Below are 16,511 nucleotides of genomic sequence, written 5' to 3' on the forward strand. Positions count from 1 at the left end.
AGGTGTGAAAGCACCCTCAGATTGCGTCTTTGATAGTTTACTATGTGTGATTACTTGCGTGAATGAGCACTGATTTGCCTGTGATTTCAGACATTTATCGCTGATTTTTGGAAACCTGTCAGCGAGTCAAAATTTAGGGCTTAAATCATGCAGTCTGAACTCGGCATGAGATCTCAGCTGTCAAAAAGTCAGACTGAATGACAATGAAGATGCGCTAAATACAGAAGAAAATGCCCCCGGGGTTTGACGTCACCCACCCGTGACACTTTCACTATCCTGTGTTCTAAATTGGTTCCTCACAGCAATCTTAAACATTACGTAGCAGCAATTTTGCACACAGCACGCTTCAATAATAAAACCAAAAAGAAAAAAACTGTTTTGACATTTCCCCGTGGTCATTTGAATTGTTGTATGAATCGTGTAATCAAATTCTGAGCTCCTTTTGGTTCATGGATTGACGCGCATCGCAACTGTTGTCACACTGCAGGAAAGTGTCTGAAATCTTCTGACACTGCCAGAACTTCACCAGAGGAAAAATCTGATCGCAACGGGCACTAAGCGGCTGTCAGTGAACATGTCAAACCAATGATCAAAGATCACAGATTTTAGGCTATAGGATTTCAGGAATCTTTTAGGATTTCCCAAATTTTTCTCAGAAGACAGATTCGGGGCTGAAATCTAACAGTGGGAGCAGGGCTTTAGGTTAGTCATCCTTGTTTTTTCAATAAAAGGAACGCAATGGATCTAATCAATCTTCAACCTAAAGCTGACATCTTTAAAAGTGCTGCTTTCCGCTAAACTCAAGCCCTAGCTCCGCGCTCTAGCCCTGCCTGGTCTTCCACAGAGCCCAAGGCTCTAACTAAAGGACGTCGCTTCTCAATCTCCATGTCAACAACAAGACTATCCCGGTGCAAGGACTCTCCTTCCACCAACCGGACTGAGCCCGCCCCCATCTGTCCTTTAGACCCACCCCAACATCACCCCTTTTCCTTGGTCTCCAGCCCCTCCATCTAGCTCGGGCACCAGCTCAAACCCTTCAGCTACCCAAACATGAAGAAACTCTATCCTTCTTCATCAAACTAAGCAAAACAGACTAAACGAGAGAAGGACATTTCATATACATTTTCGATATCCCTTCTCCCCTAAGCCCATTTCAAACACTCTATCCATTTTAGAAAATCCCAAGCTTCAGACCCTGATAACCCCTGTTAATGGATGATTTAAACCATCCCATAACACACTTCTGGTTCTAAAAACACCTTAAAGACGTCCTCCCCCATTCTGGCTTCCCACCAGACTCATATTCAGCCACTCTTTCAGAATTGGCGCAGCCAATTGTAAACTCAAACGCAAATCAAACACATTAAAACAGGCCTTTTTTTCATTCTCAGCTGGATTCATGAGATTTATCTTCAACATCTGGCTATTTGTGTCATTTTGTTACTGGCAACATTTACTGCAAAACCCTTCTTCTGGCTGCTGGAGTTAGTGCTGATGGGGCAGGTGTAGATGCCAGAGTCCTCCAGAGTCACTTTGTCCATTTTGAGAGAGGCGTTTCCTCGCTGCATCTACTGAATGAACAGACTGGTGCGGCTGACACGGGCTGACATAATGAGGATTCTGCTGGTTCAGCTGATCCCGACTGTAGTAGAAGCTGTGAACTACATCCAGCCCTCAACAGTGCTGCTCAGATCCCATGAAGTCTTCACAGGAATGTGCAGGGGAGGATGAGCTTCTCATTGTAAAACCCAATGATAGGGCTTCGGGGAAGAGATCTCAAATTCAGCCAAACAGGACAAAGGAAATAAGACATACGAGTTTCACAATCATTACTCGGCTTATCAGTTTGTTGGCAGGTTTTGTCTTGTCTCAGTGGTTTACAGTAATGTTTGAGTCTCGATCTCAGATAATCATTTTCCAGATAACTTTGATCATATTTTCTGGAAACCACGTTTGAATTTTAGGTAAACATTTTCCCTTTCCTGTTCCCCCCCAAGCCACCTACACTAAACTAATGATAGTAAATGAAATCTCTTCCTTATAAAGCAATAGTGTCACCAATTATCAATGCTGAATAGAGTAATGATCAGTCCCAAAATCAGTCTATCAGCTCTAATAATTCTCTGAAATTATTATTTTAATTTTTTTATTAAAGAACCAATGCAAACTAGTATGTGGTCATATTACAGATGCTTTTACTATAGCGATATTAAATCTGGTTGAAAAATGTTGTCTTTATTTAATCACTTGTTCTAAAACTGAGTTTCATTCCTCCATTGAATACAAATGAAGATATTCTGAAGAATTTTGAATGTTAGATAGATAGATAGATAGATAGATAGATAGATAGATAGATAGATAGATAGATAGATAGATAGATAGATAGATAGATAGATAGATAGATAGATAGATAGAAAGAAAGAACTTAGTTATTTACAATACAGCCATATTGACCTTATTCTCCGCAGACGAGCGGGCGCTGCCATTTGAATCTTTTTGGCACGAGACTTCCGGTCTCATTCACTTCCATTCATGTTTAGACATTAAAAACTGCTCGTTTCGCTGTTTGATGTTGCAAACTGATATTTCCTTGTTATATTATTCTACTTGGTCTGTATAGTCATGCAAACATTTGTTTGTAGAGCAAGTAGTTTGACCGTTTTTTGCCGTTTATTATTCCTTGTCATTTCTCCCATAGGCGACTGAAAAGGAAGTTCTAAGACAATCGCGAAAACAGGCGCACTTCCGCATTTTAGAATAAGGTCAATAAACAGACAGCACTAAAAATGTGAATCAAAAGCAGAATGCAATCAAAGCAGTATCTCCACTGTCCATATCACCTCTTTTTTTGTTAAATCAAAGAACCAGGCAATGTTGAATAAATCAAACTGATAGTTTTGTAGAAAATTAAATTAAACCTTGTGTTAATTGTGGTCGTGACTTAACATTCTTCTTCAGTTATGCAGGTTTGGTCTTGCTATCTGTACAATGGCCTTCTAGTTGTGCTCAAAAGCCTTGTGATGCCATTCCACTTTTTTTTTTTTTTACATTATCACCCAGACATTTTTTATGTGTGTGACTAATCTGTACAAGGTTGAAATGGTTGTAAATTTGAATTAAAGTATTGTTTATACTGACATCGTTCCTGGAACACTTGCATCTTATTTTATTTTTAGTTTGATTGAGCAGATAAAAAGCAAAGGCAAGAAAAGGGATTGAAAGTGGATTCAAAGGTAAGGGAGTGTAAAAAAATCTTAAATCACACTGACATGTGCTGGTGACAAAATTAGAATATCTTTAAAAAGCTGATTTATTTAACTACTTATAATATATGCATTTATTCCACGAAGATTGAAAAAATTAAAGCCTTTGTTTCTTTTATTTTTGATGATTTTGATAACCAATGAAAACCCTGAATTCAGTATCTCAAAAAATTTGAATATTGTGAAAAGGTTCAGCATTGAAAACACCTGGTGCCACACTCTAATCAGCTAATTAACTCAACACCTGCAAAGACATTTAAATGGTCTCTTAATCTATTTTTGTTGGCTACACAATCATGGGGAAATGGTTGATTTGACAGTTGTCCAAAAGGCAACCACTGACAACTTGCACCAGGAGGGCAAGACAAAAAAGATCATCGCAAAAAAAGGCTGGCTGTTGACAGAGCTCTGTGTTCAAGCACATTAATGGAGAGGTGAAGGGAAGAAAAAGATAAAGTTGAAAAAAATTGTACAAGCAATAGAGATAATCGCATCATATGGATAAAACTGCGAAACGAAACCTGTTCAAAAACGTGGGGGTGATTCACAAAAAAGAGTGGACTGCAGCTGGAGTCAGTGCTTCAAGAACCACTACACACAGATGTATGTGTGCAAGACACTGGTTTTACCTGTTACATTCCTTGTGTCAAGCCACTCTTGAAGAACACACAATTTCAAAGCCTCTCGCTTGGGCTAATGATTGGACTGCTGCTGAGTGGTTCAAAGTTATGTTCTCTAATGAAAGTCAATTCTGGAGTGATTGATAATTTGGAGGAAGATAGGAGAGGCACGTAATTTACATTGAGGTCCACTGTAAAGTTTACATTGTCAGTGATGGTTTGGGGTGCCATGTCATTTGCTGGTGTTGCTCCACTGTGTTTTCTGATCTATACCAGGATGTTTTAAAGCACTTCATGCCTCCTGCTCCTGACTTTATGGACATACAGATTTGATTTTTCCAACAGGACTTGGCTCCTGCAGACAGTGCCAAAGCTGCCACTTCCTGGTTTAAGGACCATGTTATCCCTGTTCTTAACTGGCCAGCAAACTTGCCGGAACTTAACCACTTAGAAAATTTTTGGGTGAAGAGGAAGATGTGATATCAGACCCAACAAGGCTGAAAAGCTGAAGGCCACTATCAGAGAAACCTGGGCTCTCATGCTAACTGAGCAGTTCCACATACTGATTCACTCCATGCCATGCTGCATTGCTGCAGTAATTTGTGCAAAAAAAGCCTCAACCAAGTATTGAGAGCTGTACATGCTCATACTTTTCGTGTTCATACTTTTCAGTTGATAGTATTTTTATTAGAAATGTTTTCTTTGTATTGGTCTTCGGTTATATTGTCATTTTCTGAGATACTGGATTTGGGGTTTTCATTACTTGTCATAATTATTAAAGGAGAAATAAACACTTGAAATATATTAGTCTGTGAAGAATGAATGTATACATTATACAAGTTTCACTTTTTGAATGGAATCGGGGAAATAAATCAACTTTAGGATATTTTTATTATATGACCAGCACCTGTATACACATAATCTGTGAAGTAATATTAATCACACTGGTGGGATATTATACAAATGTATATTTTATTTCAGCATCACATGAGTAAACATGTCACTTGATACGGAGGCAAATGTAAACAATTGAAATATTAAACAGCACACAGTGGTCCCATAGTCAAACATAAGTACTACTAACACACTAGTTCACAGTATAAAATTACATGTTATAAATTACATGAATTCAAATCAAATTCCATTTTTAGAGAGAAACTAATTTAATAAATATCGTTGTAAAATGTTACTGTGGAGCAACAAGATCCTGCCAGCAGGTGTGTGTAAAAAAATACTGTTTAGTGCATAAAGTCAAGAGTAAAATGTATAACACTAATGGAAATGGTCTCAAACATAATGCTTGTTAAGCAGGACATCAGCAGTGCATCATAATATGATATGACTGACAAATTCTGTTTATGAAATTTTTAGCTCTGTTAAAAGTGTTTAGCACCTAGGAAGATTTGGTTAGTTTAGCTGTGACAAACACACCAGATATCTGACATAAAGATCAGTGGAATAATGCATTGAAATGGTATTTAACATGAAAGGATCATCACAGCACAAATAAAGTGTTTATTTGTTAAAAACTGGTTTAAAATAACTTGAACCATGTAACAATAAATATAATACTAAATTCTGTCCTGGAAATGATCATCATTAAAAAAACAGCATAACCATCATAATCATACATTTTCACTCAGACTTTTAGTTTCACTGGAGGAACTTTGTTTGCTCTTTTCTGCTTTTCTTCTTCTTTTGATAAAGAATACAAACAATAAAACCATCGCGAGCAGCAGCAGAGCAACTGGGATCAAAATGAAGCATTCAGAGCATCTGTTCTCTTCTTGTTTTTCAATTTTATCTGTAAAGAAAAAAAAATAATTATGATTATTGTAAATAGTACAGTGCATGTTTGGAAGGAGAAAATAATGACAGAACTTTCATGTTTGCTTAAACTATCTCCATCAATATTGATTGTTCATAAACATTTAAAAATGCTTATATTTATTGATTTCTTTTACAAAGTCCTCACCTGACGAAAGCTGGATCTCTCTTCTGATGTCTTGCCCCAGCGGTTTGTTGTGCAGAATAAATGTCAAAGATGAATTTGAGACGTCAGAGAGTTTTATCCAGCTGGACACGATGTAAAGTCCTGTGCTTGTGTCCTGTCTGAGGTGTGTTTGAGTCTGGTTGGTGATGTCTGAGTTCTCCATCAGCCACTGCAGTGTTGGAGAAGGGTATCCTCCATCTGACGTCACCAGCAGATTGACTCCATCCGTCAACATGGAGAACTGCAGACGAGGCTCAGAGTAGAGCGCTGGGAAACACAACACGCATGTTAAAACAAGCATTTTTCCCATTTTCTGAGCTCGATTCATGAGATTCATCATCAACATGTCTATATGTGTCATTTTGTTACCTGCAATATTTACAGCAAAGCTCTTCTTCTGGCTGCCGGAGTTTGTGCTGATGGAGCAGGTGTAAACACCGGCATCCCTCTGAGTCACTTTGTCCAGTTTGAGAGAGGCGTTTCCTCGCTGCATCTCCTGAATGAACAGACTGGTGCGGCTGACATAATGAGGATTCTGCCGGTCCAGCTGATCCCGACTGTAGTAGAAGCTGTGAACTACATCCAGCCCTCGCTGCCATGTGATAACAGTGCTGCTCAGATCCCACGAAGAATCCACAGGGAATGTGCAAGGGAGGATCAGCTCCTCACCGTAAAACCCAATGACAGGACTTCGGGGAACAGAGATCTCAAATTCAACTAAAGAGACACAAAGAGGAAAGAAGACATTTATTTTACAATCATAACTTGAATGATCAGTTTGTTGGCAGCAGATTTCTTCTTGCATTAAGCATTTACAGTAATATTTGAATCTCAAACTAAGATTTACTGATAATGAGAATCAAAAGCGGAATGCAATCAAATGAATGTTTCTTTAGCTCCACTGTCCACGTGCCCTCGTGTTTATAAACTAATGAGATCATAATGAAATGACATCATGAAAGCACCTAAATCCCAAGGTCACATCTAATCTGGGTCATGATGATGAGTCATTATAACATTCATTCTGACTAAGCATGTCTCGGCATGTTGGCAAATGCCAACACACTATACAATATATTATGGGTGCTGTCCTAACATATGCTATATTATACAAACAAACACGTGGGCAGAGAGACTATTTTAGGGGTTTAAAGATATAATCAAACCACTTTTATCGTCACATCACCAGCAGCACGTGTGCTATAATAAGTGAACAACTTATCTAGCTACAGGCTTCAGACAGTGCAAAATACAATGACACACTTTACAAACACAGTATTAATTTAAATACAGTCTATACATAAATAAATAATAAATATGAAAGGTACACATATGTAAACACAAACAGATCACTTTAAGATTACATTATAGTTTTGAGATACTTACTGAAACAGGAGGCTTCAAGAAGTAGGAAAAAAAAGCAGAACACCTTCAAGTTCATATCACAATCCACGACCGCAGGAAAGAAGTAAATCCTTTAACACTCCTGAATCACTATTACCAGAAACAAAACAAAAAACTCAGTGATTTTGTTTAGTTGTATGTGGGTGAAGCCGAGCTGATCAACAGCAGAGGTCCGATCCCGATCACTCTCGATGAACTCTGAGCTGTCACTCCATATTGTCACTGTATTAATGTCCGCCCCATAGTTACGAGATTTAGCCCCGCCTCTATTGTGTAACCAAAACATCCACGCGTGAAACCGGCAGGGGTGTGTCAGAGGAGAGGAGATCATGTAGAAACCAGCAAAACCAGCTTACAGCATCAAAACATCAAAACCAACATGTTTTTTTTCCAGGAGGGTAGTTCACTTCCAAAAAAAATCCCCCTTTACTTGCCCACGTTTCCTTTTTGAGTGTAAAACTAAAAGAAGATATTTAAACTGTAGATATTAAAGATATTAAACCTGTAACCATAGACTTCTATAGTATTTGTTTTTTCTTTATTGATGTCAATGGATACATGATTCCAATATTATTAAAAATAAATTCGTTTGTGTTCTACACAGAAAGAAAACTCATAATGATATGAAACAACTTTAAACAAAAACGTTTGTGTACAATGAAAAAAAGAATCTCAAAAAGTTTTGTGACAAATGAAGGTTGAGTAAATGACAGAAATGTCATCATCCCCAAATTTGAGCTCGGTTTAATAGCAGCTGTTTTCATTTATTTTTTCACTCTAGGAAGACAAACTTGGGAAACTTTATTTCTAAATAACACATTAAAAAACAAAACCCATTTTAACATTAATGATCTGGGATCTGATATACCACAATGATTTAAATATGTGCCCTGGTTGTCCGTGGTGTAAAGTAACTAATTACAAATACTCAAATTACTGTAATTAATTACTTTTTCTCAGGAATTGTAATTTACTGAGTAGTTTTAAAAATGTGTACTTTTACTCTCACTTGAGTACATTTTTATTGCAGTATCTGTACTTTTACTCTCACTACTTTCCTTCAACCTGCAGTCACTACTTTATTTTTCTTGTCTATGGGGATTAGAAAAATCAGTCCTGTAATTCCCGTCCAATCAAATCACACATTGAAGGTAAATCGCTTCATAATGAAATACCTGAAGACATGGGTGATTTATAATTGCAGCAAACTGTTTGGTAGCATTAAAAGTGTCCAAGAAGATGTCCAAATTCTTTACACGCAATGACCCAGAGACTGTTTAGATGCAGGTCACTGATGAGAAAATGACAGATGTTTACTGTATGGGGACCAAAATGGCCTTAAACACCCAATGAGCACAAGACATCAACATGATGTCCAATTGACGTTGTACCCCAATGTCTTAAGGCGATGCATTTTGTTTGGTATTTACTATGATCTTCTATGTAAAGCTGCTTTGACACAATTTACATTGTAAAAGCGCTATACAAATAAAGGTGAATTCAATTTAAATTCAAATCGGGTTGACGTCAGAACTTACTGTCAGACCAACGTCAATGTCCAACCGAAAACCAACCAAATATCAACGTCTAATGATGTCAAAGCTTGAAGTTGTGTGAACGTTACCACCATGACGTCTACCTGATGTTGAATTTTGGTTGCCACACCTGATGAATAATTATCAGTATTTGACGTCAGTGTGATGTTGGTTTAAGATGCTAGCTCAACATTGGATTTTGGTCACTTTCTAACACAACCTAAAATCGACTAAATATCAACGTCATTTAACGTCGTTATTAGACATCAAATTAATGTTGTCCTTAGACGCTGGCTAGACATTGAATTTTGGTCACTTGACATCACAACCTAAATCTAAGCTAATATTAACATCCTATGACGTTGTGTGCCTACTGGGCAATAACTACATGCACTACAGAATGTTACGTTTACACACATCCACAAATTACATGAACACATTAGCTTTTCACAGTGTAATACTCACTACTAGTACTTTTGAAAGGGCTACTTTTTACTCCTACTTTGAGTAATATTTACAACAGGTACTTTTAATCTACTCGCACTACATTTTTAGGCAAGTAATGGTACTTTTACTTGAGTATGATTTTTCAGTACTCTTTCCACCACTGCTGGTTGTTAACGACGCACACTATAAAAAGATCTGACCTCATACCGCCAAAGACATTACGATATCGCAAAGTCGCCACAGCAACCTGAACAGCAAGGAGAACAACCGACAACATTCTCGAATCTAGTAGATACTACTGGTATATGCGTGATGACGTCATGGAAAACAACGTCGTGCGGGTGTGGCAACGTGATACGTATCAACACCCAAACACACCAAACAACACACTCAAAGTTCCTAAGGACAATCCCTAATGCTTACTATAGATATATAGCCTACATGTATATATACTTGCTGAAATTTCGCTCAAAATGTTGAGTCTCTTAAGCAATCGTTTTTAAAGCTTAGGATAGTCTTTATTGATAGAGGCTTTGTGAAGATTTTCTCTTTTCTCTTTCCTAACTTTTGTTATTGTATTTTCTCTTCAATGCAGTGATGTTATTTTTATATTCAATTAAAAAATTTTCTGATTTAGAGGATGAATCCAAACACATGTTTTTAAATGCACATATATGCACAAATGTTTTGGTTTGGTGTTGATTATCTAATATAACAATTATTAAAAAACACCAAACAACACACAAAAAGTCATTCAGCGACAGAGCGGCTGTGAAAAATGAAGAGAAACACGGGACAGTGATGTTAGCTGGTTAATATGCAGCATTATAACTGATAAATACATGTGAGAAATATGATGATGCATTTTAATCGTTTCATTTATTTTCATCATTATATAAAGCTTTATTTAGGTTTTCACTGTAACTTATAATTAGCTATCGTTCAGAGATGTAACGGTTCAAAAAGTGTGAAAAACCGCAGGATATGTGTTCAACTTATCTACAGTTAGAGTAAACACATATATGCTACTTTTCATGGGCTTCATTCATTAAACTTAAGCTGATTTCAGTGCTCATGGTGGCGCTTTTACTTATCTATTAGCCCCATCTACTGGAAGAGAATGAATTAGCCTAGCATTTAATTCACTGTCAAATGTTTCTGCAGTCAGTCAAACAAATGTGTTTTAGTTCATATTTAAATGACTGAAATAAACAATTGCTCGAGATAGCTATAATATATTATGTAGCCACTGTGTGTGGATCAAGATTACAGTGCAGTGGCTGCCTTTAGTTTTATTGCCAATAAATTTACTGCCTGTGATAAAACAAATAAGCACCTATAGTTCATGTATTTTGTTTGTTTGTACTTTTACCCACCAGTGTTTAAAACAAACCAATGTCATTATTGGTCATGTGATATAAGGTTTGCTCTAGGCTTAGCGCGGGTTCTTTTAACTGTTAAACTTCATATATGCATCTTTTGTTCCACATAAGTATCAACAACACCAACATGTGCTCAAACATCATGGTATTTATTTGACTTATTTACTTTCAGAAGTTAAATTTCATTTTCAACTTGACTGAACATGTCAGAAAAGTGTATTTTAGGCACAAAACTTTTAATGGCTCACCTGATTGATAGTAAGAGTTTAGTAAATTAAAAAGCTCAGTTTAACCTTTAAAAACAATTTTAGACATTCACTGTTCCTTTTATTTATATGAATGTAAAGAAATAATATTTTTAATAAAACTATCAGACTAATAAAATACATTTCTATATAATTTATTGCTCTGAATCTTTTAATAATCTGTATTTAAATGCTTAGTTTTATGATGAAAGCTGTGCAATTTTAATTGTGGTGGGCAAAACAGTGCAGTGGGCCTACAAAGCAGATTGACTGAGCAAATAAATGCATCATATTTGATAAATATATTTTAGTATGACTTTTCTAATATTGTTGAAGAGATTTTAATAGTACAGTGTTTATTTTGTTCATTAGGTCCTTCATGTTTTAAATATGATGCAGTAGGCTTTATGTTTAAGAGGAAAACACTTTCTTTGACCCCTGATCCCTTTACAGTTGGTCGAAATTATTAGCCCCCCCTGAATTATTAGACCCCCCCCCCCCGTCAGTTATTTCTAATAACTGATTTATTTTATCTTTGCCATGATGACAGTAAATAATATTTGACTAAGCTGTATAGAAGTGTCTTAAAAATATCTAAAGTGACATTTAGAGGTTTAACTAGGTTAATTAGGTTGGGTTAGGGTAATTAAACAAGTTATTGTATAAAGATGGTTTGTTCTATCGAGAAAAAAAAATTGTTTAAAGGGTCTAATGATATTTTTCTTAAAATGGTGTTTACAATTTTAAGCTGCTTCTATTCTAGTCAAAATAAAACAAAACTTTCTCCAGAAGAAAAAATATTCTCAGACATACTGTGAATTTTTTCTTGCTGTTAAACATAATTTGGGAAATATTAAAAAAGAAAAAAATCAAAGGGGTTTGATAATTCTAACTTCAACTATATATAAATGACAGATTAAATTGCCTGAAGTTTAATGTCTGGAATAGACCTTTTAAATGATATTCTATAAATTCCATGACCCATATAGGAACCCTGTATATGTCATGTCCTGTATGGGTATATGGCCTCATAGTGATTAATAAGACCATTTTTTATTTTATTGAAATGTCCATAACATTTGAAGTTACTCAGATGTAAGTTAAAACAAGTGATTTACCACAAGTGGCCTGCTTGTTGCAGTTTAGATTTGTCAGAATGAATCACATGGCAAAAGCTTTAAATCACAGTTTTAATGTTTTTATCACAGATTTATCTAATGAACGGTGTAACATGCACTACCGGTTAAAGGTTTGGGGTCAGTAGGATTTTTAAATGTTTTAAAATAAGCTTCTCCTGCTCACTAAGGCCGCATTTATTTAATCAGAAATACAGTTCAAATTGTGAAATGTTATTGCACTATAAAATAACTGTTCAAAACTCAATTACAAATTCCTTAACAGAGTTTATCTTACACCCTTACGCTTGAAAAAGATCTACAAAACCTCCTCTGGTCTTTGTTTTAGCTGCAAAAAAATGCAAAGGAATTCATTCCTTCACTGTGTCTGGTATTGTGACTAAATTCTCTCTTATTGGAAGAAAATACATCATTCTCTACAAAGACTCTTAAAGATAACATGTAGTTTTTCTCTGGAATTGTATTTGCTATATGGTGGAGTACAGAATGTGTTGGACTCCCACACCAAGCATTTGTTTTTAACCTTGGTTTATCTGGCAAAGAAATGTATACTTCTATTGTGGTCACTTGAGAAACTCACCTATGACATACAGTCGAAGTCAGAATTATAAGCCCCCACTGGATTTTTTAAAAAGTATTTCCCAAATGATTTTTACCATAGCAAGGACATTTTCACAGCATGTCTGATAATATTTTTTCCTCTGGAGAAAGTCTTCTTTGTTTTATTTCAGCTAGAATAAAAGCAGATTTACATATTTATGAACCATTTTAAGGTCAAAATTATTATCATTAAAAAAATAATAAACCAGTTATTAGAACTAATATGTTTAGAAATCTTTTCTCTGTTAAAAAAAATAAACAGGGGGCTTATAATTCAGGGGGCGAATAATTCTGACTTCAACTGTACATCAAATGTCAGATGACTTTTGGTAGCAATGGACACCTTTTTGGCATTACATTAATAATTTCTCCTGATTTTCTATTCTATGGTGTATATTTTGGCTCAGCCTGACATTATTATCCTGCTTACGTGTTTGTATGTTTCCCTTTTTCCCCTACTGTATAGCTGAGACTACTTTTGTATGTGCTGAGATGTTAAAATAACCGATGATTAATAAAAAAAAAGTTCAATAGTAGTTTATAACTGAATAATTTATTCCAGTGATTTAAAGATGAATTTTCAGGTTCATTACTCCAGTCTTCAAAATCACATGATCCTTCAGAAATCACTCTAATAATAACAACAACAACAACAACAACTATTATTATTATTATTATTATTATTATTATTATTATTATTATTATTATTATTATTATTATTATTATTATTATAGGGGCGAGGCAGTGGCGCAGTAGGTAGTGCTGTTGCCTCACAGCAAGAAGGTCGCTGGTTCGAACCACGGCTCAGTTGGTGTTTCTGTGTGGATGTTCTCCCTGCCTTTGTGTGTGTTTCCTCCGGGTGCTCCGGTTTCCCCCACAATCCAAAGACATGCGGTACAGGTGAATTGGGTAGGCTAAATTGGCTGTAGTGTGTGAATGTGTGTGTGGATGTTTCTCAGAGATGGGTTGCAGTTGGAAGGGCATCCGCTGCATAAAACTTGCTGGATAAGTTGGCGGTTCATTCCGCTGTGGTGACCCCGGAATTAATAAAGGGACTAAGCTGAAAAGAAAATGAATGAATGAATGAATTATTATTATTATTATTAGCATTAATATTATTATTATTATTATGAATGATAATATTCATTCATTCATTTTCTTGTTTTCTTTTGTCGGCTTAGTCCCTTTATTAATTTTGGGGTCACCACAGCGGAATAAACTGGCAACTTATCCAGCATATGTACAATGAGAAAGCAGTTATTTAAAATTTGTATAAATATATATTTTTTAAATTACATTTAATAAATGCCACCTTGAGGAACAGAATAATTTTCTTAAAAAAAAAAACATTAAAAAAATGACCCAAAACTTTTGACCGGTAGTGTAACTATAAATATATAAATAAATAAAATCCAGATCAACAAATCTTTGATTGCCTCTAAACCTTGCTTATTTGAATCCTTGTTGTCATGCAATAAATAAAAGACCCAAACTACATCATGATGACAAAAAGAATCTGGTCTAAAAACACATGCTCATTAATATTAGATGAATTAATCAATCAAATCCTGTGTGGTTGATGTTATTTTGTTCCGTTTTCTTCTACTGCTTGTAATACACTCAAACAATAGAGCAATCATGATCAGCAGCAGCAGAGACAGAATAACAGGCATCAAAATCAAGCATTCCTGCCGTCTGTTGTTTCCATGCTTCTCTCTCCTTTCTGTAAAAATGAATCAACTATATTTAATATGATCATTTAATAAATTAAGCATTTTATAGGGCTTTTGCTTATCAAAGTCCTCACCTGAATATATCTGGATCTCTCTCCTGATGTCTTGACCCAGTGGTCTGTTGTGCAGAATAAACGTCAATATAGAGTTTGAGACGTCAGAGAGTTTTATCCAGCTGGACACGATGTAAAGTCCTGTGAGTGTGTCCTGTCTGAGGTGTGTTTGAGTCTGGTTGGTGATGTCTGAGTTCTCCATCAGCCACTGCAGTGTTGGAGAAGGGTATCCTCCATCTGACGTCATCAGCAGATTGACTCCATCCGTCAACATGGAGAACTGCAGACGAGGCTCAGAGTAGAGCGCTGGAAAACACAACACGCACATTAAAACAGGCCTGCTCTCCATTCATCTGTCTTTCTGTGTCATTTTGTTACCTGCAACATTCACTGCAAAGCTCTTCTTCTGGCTGCCGGAGTTTGTGCTGACGGAACAAGTGTAGATGCCAGAGTCCTGCAGAGTCACTTTGTCCAGTTTTAGAGAGGCGTTTCCACGCTGCATCTCCTGAATGAACAGACTGGTGCGGTTAATATAATGAGGGAATTGTTGGTCCAGCTGATCCCGACTGTAGTAGAAGCTGTGAACTACATCCAGCCCTCGCTGCCATATAATAACAGTGCTGCTCAGATCCCACTGAGACCCCACAGGGAATGTGCAGGGGAGAATCAGTGCATTGCCACAGCTCCCAATGACAAGATCTCTAGGGACAACAATCTCAAACTGAGCTAGAAAATCAAAAAGAGAAACAGAAAATGTTTTCAGTCAAATAACAGGAATCAAATATTTAGTTCATGATATGTAATGCCAGTACTGCACTATAATTTCAGTAGTTTCTCACAAACACTCACTGAAGCATGACACTCCAATAAGGAGGAGACACCTTGGTTGATGTTTAAGCAGGTTCATGTAGTAATACAGACAGCAAGTGAACTTCATCATGCTCATTGCTTTACTGATCGCTTCATCGCTTCACATCTCGAAATGCTGCAAGATAAGCTTTTTACTCAGATCTCAAATTATTAGATTATAAAACAACATTATTTTTATTACAATTACAGTACTGAAATTACAGGACTGAAATCTTTCAGAAGACTGAGTCAATGACTAGACCTTCAGGACTTCTCAAATCTTCAGAAGGTCACTCCTACAAGGGTAAAAAAACACAGTTTTTGTTAAACATTCTTTCTTGAAGAAGTAAAATTGTTATATTGATTTTTTTTATATTTGATGTTGTCTGATGTTTGGGAAATATAAGGAGTCACTTAATATGTGTAATGTAATGTAAAATGTAATGTTAATAGTCTACAAACAGACTTGATAAAGGAAAAATGACACTTTACTTAAACTAGAGGTTATATGCTCTTTATGCTGCAGAATGAGAGAAAAAAATACATGAAACTAAATTAAAATGTAAAAACAGTTGCATAGGCTTCTTTTATTTAAGTCCAGTAATAATCAAAATCTGTGCATGCTAGAAGAAAAAGGCAGGACAGGAGCAACCACTTTCTTGATCAAGTCCTAAAGCATTTTAAATCTGAGAATTTATTAACTGTAGGGCTGATAATACAGTTAAAGTCCTCATAAACATCACATTAGGGAATAAAAACTATAGTTATTATAACAGTTGTTGTATTTTTACAATTATTAACTGGACATACTCACCGAAGAGACTTTAGGAGAGACGCAACAGGTTCAACGATCCTCTACGGCTGGCAACGTAAATCACAGTAAACTCCTGAATGAACTGAGATTGTTGTGACCTGTTGTTGGTTTAAGAAGCTCGGCTGATCAACAGCAGAGACCCAATCCCGATCACACCTGACGAAATTTAAGCCTTCTCTTCCATACTTTATATAACAGCCCATAATAACCACTGGATAAAGCCCCGCCTCTAGCGCTGTGTAGCCAAAACATCTACAAGTGAAAACTCCATCTGCAGGCATAGGGGAGAGGAAAGCTTAAATATTAATCAAACTTCGTTCCTGACATTCTTCAGGCGGTCACCCTAGTGGTTTGCATGCATTTATTTTATTTTAAAACTAAAAGTTTTCTGTTAAAAAGTCAACTGAAATGGGCAGACATGGTAAAGTTTAAAAAGA

General features: G+C 36.1%; 2 protein-coding genes across 12 annotated transcripts; both read right to left on the bottom strand.

Annotated features, from left to right (window-relative positions):
• Positions 1 to 4,836: 4,836 nt before the first annotated feature.
• Positions 4,837 to 9,562, bottom strand: zgc:153911. Of its 9 annotated transcripts, XM_073919993.1 has the most exons (6): positions 9,470 to 9,562; positions 8,456 to 8,571; positions 7,263 to 7,370; positions 6,246 to 6,593; positions 5,859 to 6,143; positions 4,837 to 5,687 (listed from the first exon to the last, which is right to left on the bottom strand). In XM_073919993.1, exons 3-6 carry the CDS (start codon positions 7,315 to 7,317, stop codon positions 5,509 to 5,511), a joined length of 867 nt encoding a protein of 288 aa, XP_073776094.1. In that variant the 5' UTR covers positions 7,318 to 7,370; positions 8,456 to 8,571; positions 9,470 to 9,562; the 3' UTR covers positions 4,837 to 5,508. The 9 variants fall into 9 exon arrangements, with proteins under 9 accessions (XP_073776094.1, XP_073776093.1, XP_068069043.1 ...); XM_073919992.1 differs by lacking the exon at positions 8,456 to 8,571 and having other exon boundaries at positions 9,510 to 9,562; XM_068212942.2 differs by lacking the exon at positions 8,456 to 8,571.
• Positions 9,563 to 13,892: 4,330 nt separating this feature from the next.
• Positions 13,893 to 16,235, bottom strand: LOC141377034 (programmed cell death 1 ligand 1-like). Of its 3 annotated transcripts, none has more exons than XM_073920177.1 (6): positions 16,075 to 16,235; positions 15,523 to 15,556; positions 15,261 to 15,396; positions 14,790 to 15,137; positions 14,433 to 14,717; positions 13,893 to 14,348 (listed from the first exon to the last, which is right to left on the bottom strand). In XM_073920177.1, exons 3-6 carry the CDS (start codon positions 15,355 to 15,357, stop codon positions 14,179 to 14,181), a joined length of 900 nt encoding a protein of 299 aa, XP_073776278.1. In that variant the 5' UTR covers positions 15,358 to 15,396; positions 15,523 to 15,556; positions 16,075 to 16,235; the 3' UTR covers positions 13,893 to 14,178. The 3 variants fall into 3 exon arrangements, with proteins under 3 accessions (XP_073776278.1, XP_073776276.1, XP_073776277.1); XM_073920175.1 differs by having other exon boundaries at positions 15,483 to 15,556; XM_073920176.1 differs by having other exon boundaries at positions 15,261 to 15,556.
• Positions 16,236 to 16,511: the final 276 nt, after the last annotated feature.

The sequence above is a fragment of the Danio rerio genome, chromosome 13, assembly GCF_049306965.1.
Source record: "Danio rerio strain Tuebingen ecotype United States chromosome 13, GRCz12tu, whole genome shotgun sequence".
NCBI lineage: Eukaryota > Metazoa > Chordata > Actinopteri > Cypriniformes > Danionidae > Danio > Danio rerio.

Bases quoted from the DNA above. Each gene is read 5' to 3' on its own strand.
- LOC141377034 (XM_073920177.1), bottom strand. From the start codon at position 15,357: ATGAGCATGATGAAGTTCACTTGCTGTCTGTATTACTACATGAACCTG. The intron at 14,718-14,789 runs GTAACAAAATGA...TGTGTTTTCCAG, and splicing joins CTTTGCAGTGAATGTTGCAG to CGCTCTACTCTGAGCCTCGT. The intron at 14,349-14,432 runs GTGAGGACTTTG...TCATTTTTACAG, and splicing joins AGAGATCCAGATATATTCAG to AAAGGAGAGAGAAGCATGGA.
- zgc:153911 (XM_073919992.1), bottom strand. From the start codon at position 7,317: ATGAACTTGAAGGTGTTCTGCTTTTTTTTCCTACTTCTTGAAGCCTCC. The intron at 6,594-7,262 runs GTAAGTATCTCA...GTGTCTCTTTAG, and splicing joins TCTTGAAGCCTCCTGTTTCA to TTGAATTTGAGATCTCTGTT. The intron at 6,144-6,245 runs GTAACAAAATGA...TGTGTTTCCCAG, and splicing joins CTTTGCTGTAAATATTGCAG to CGCTCTACTCTGAGCCTCGT.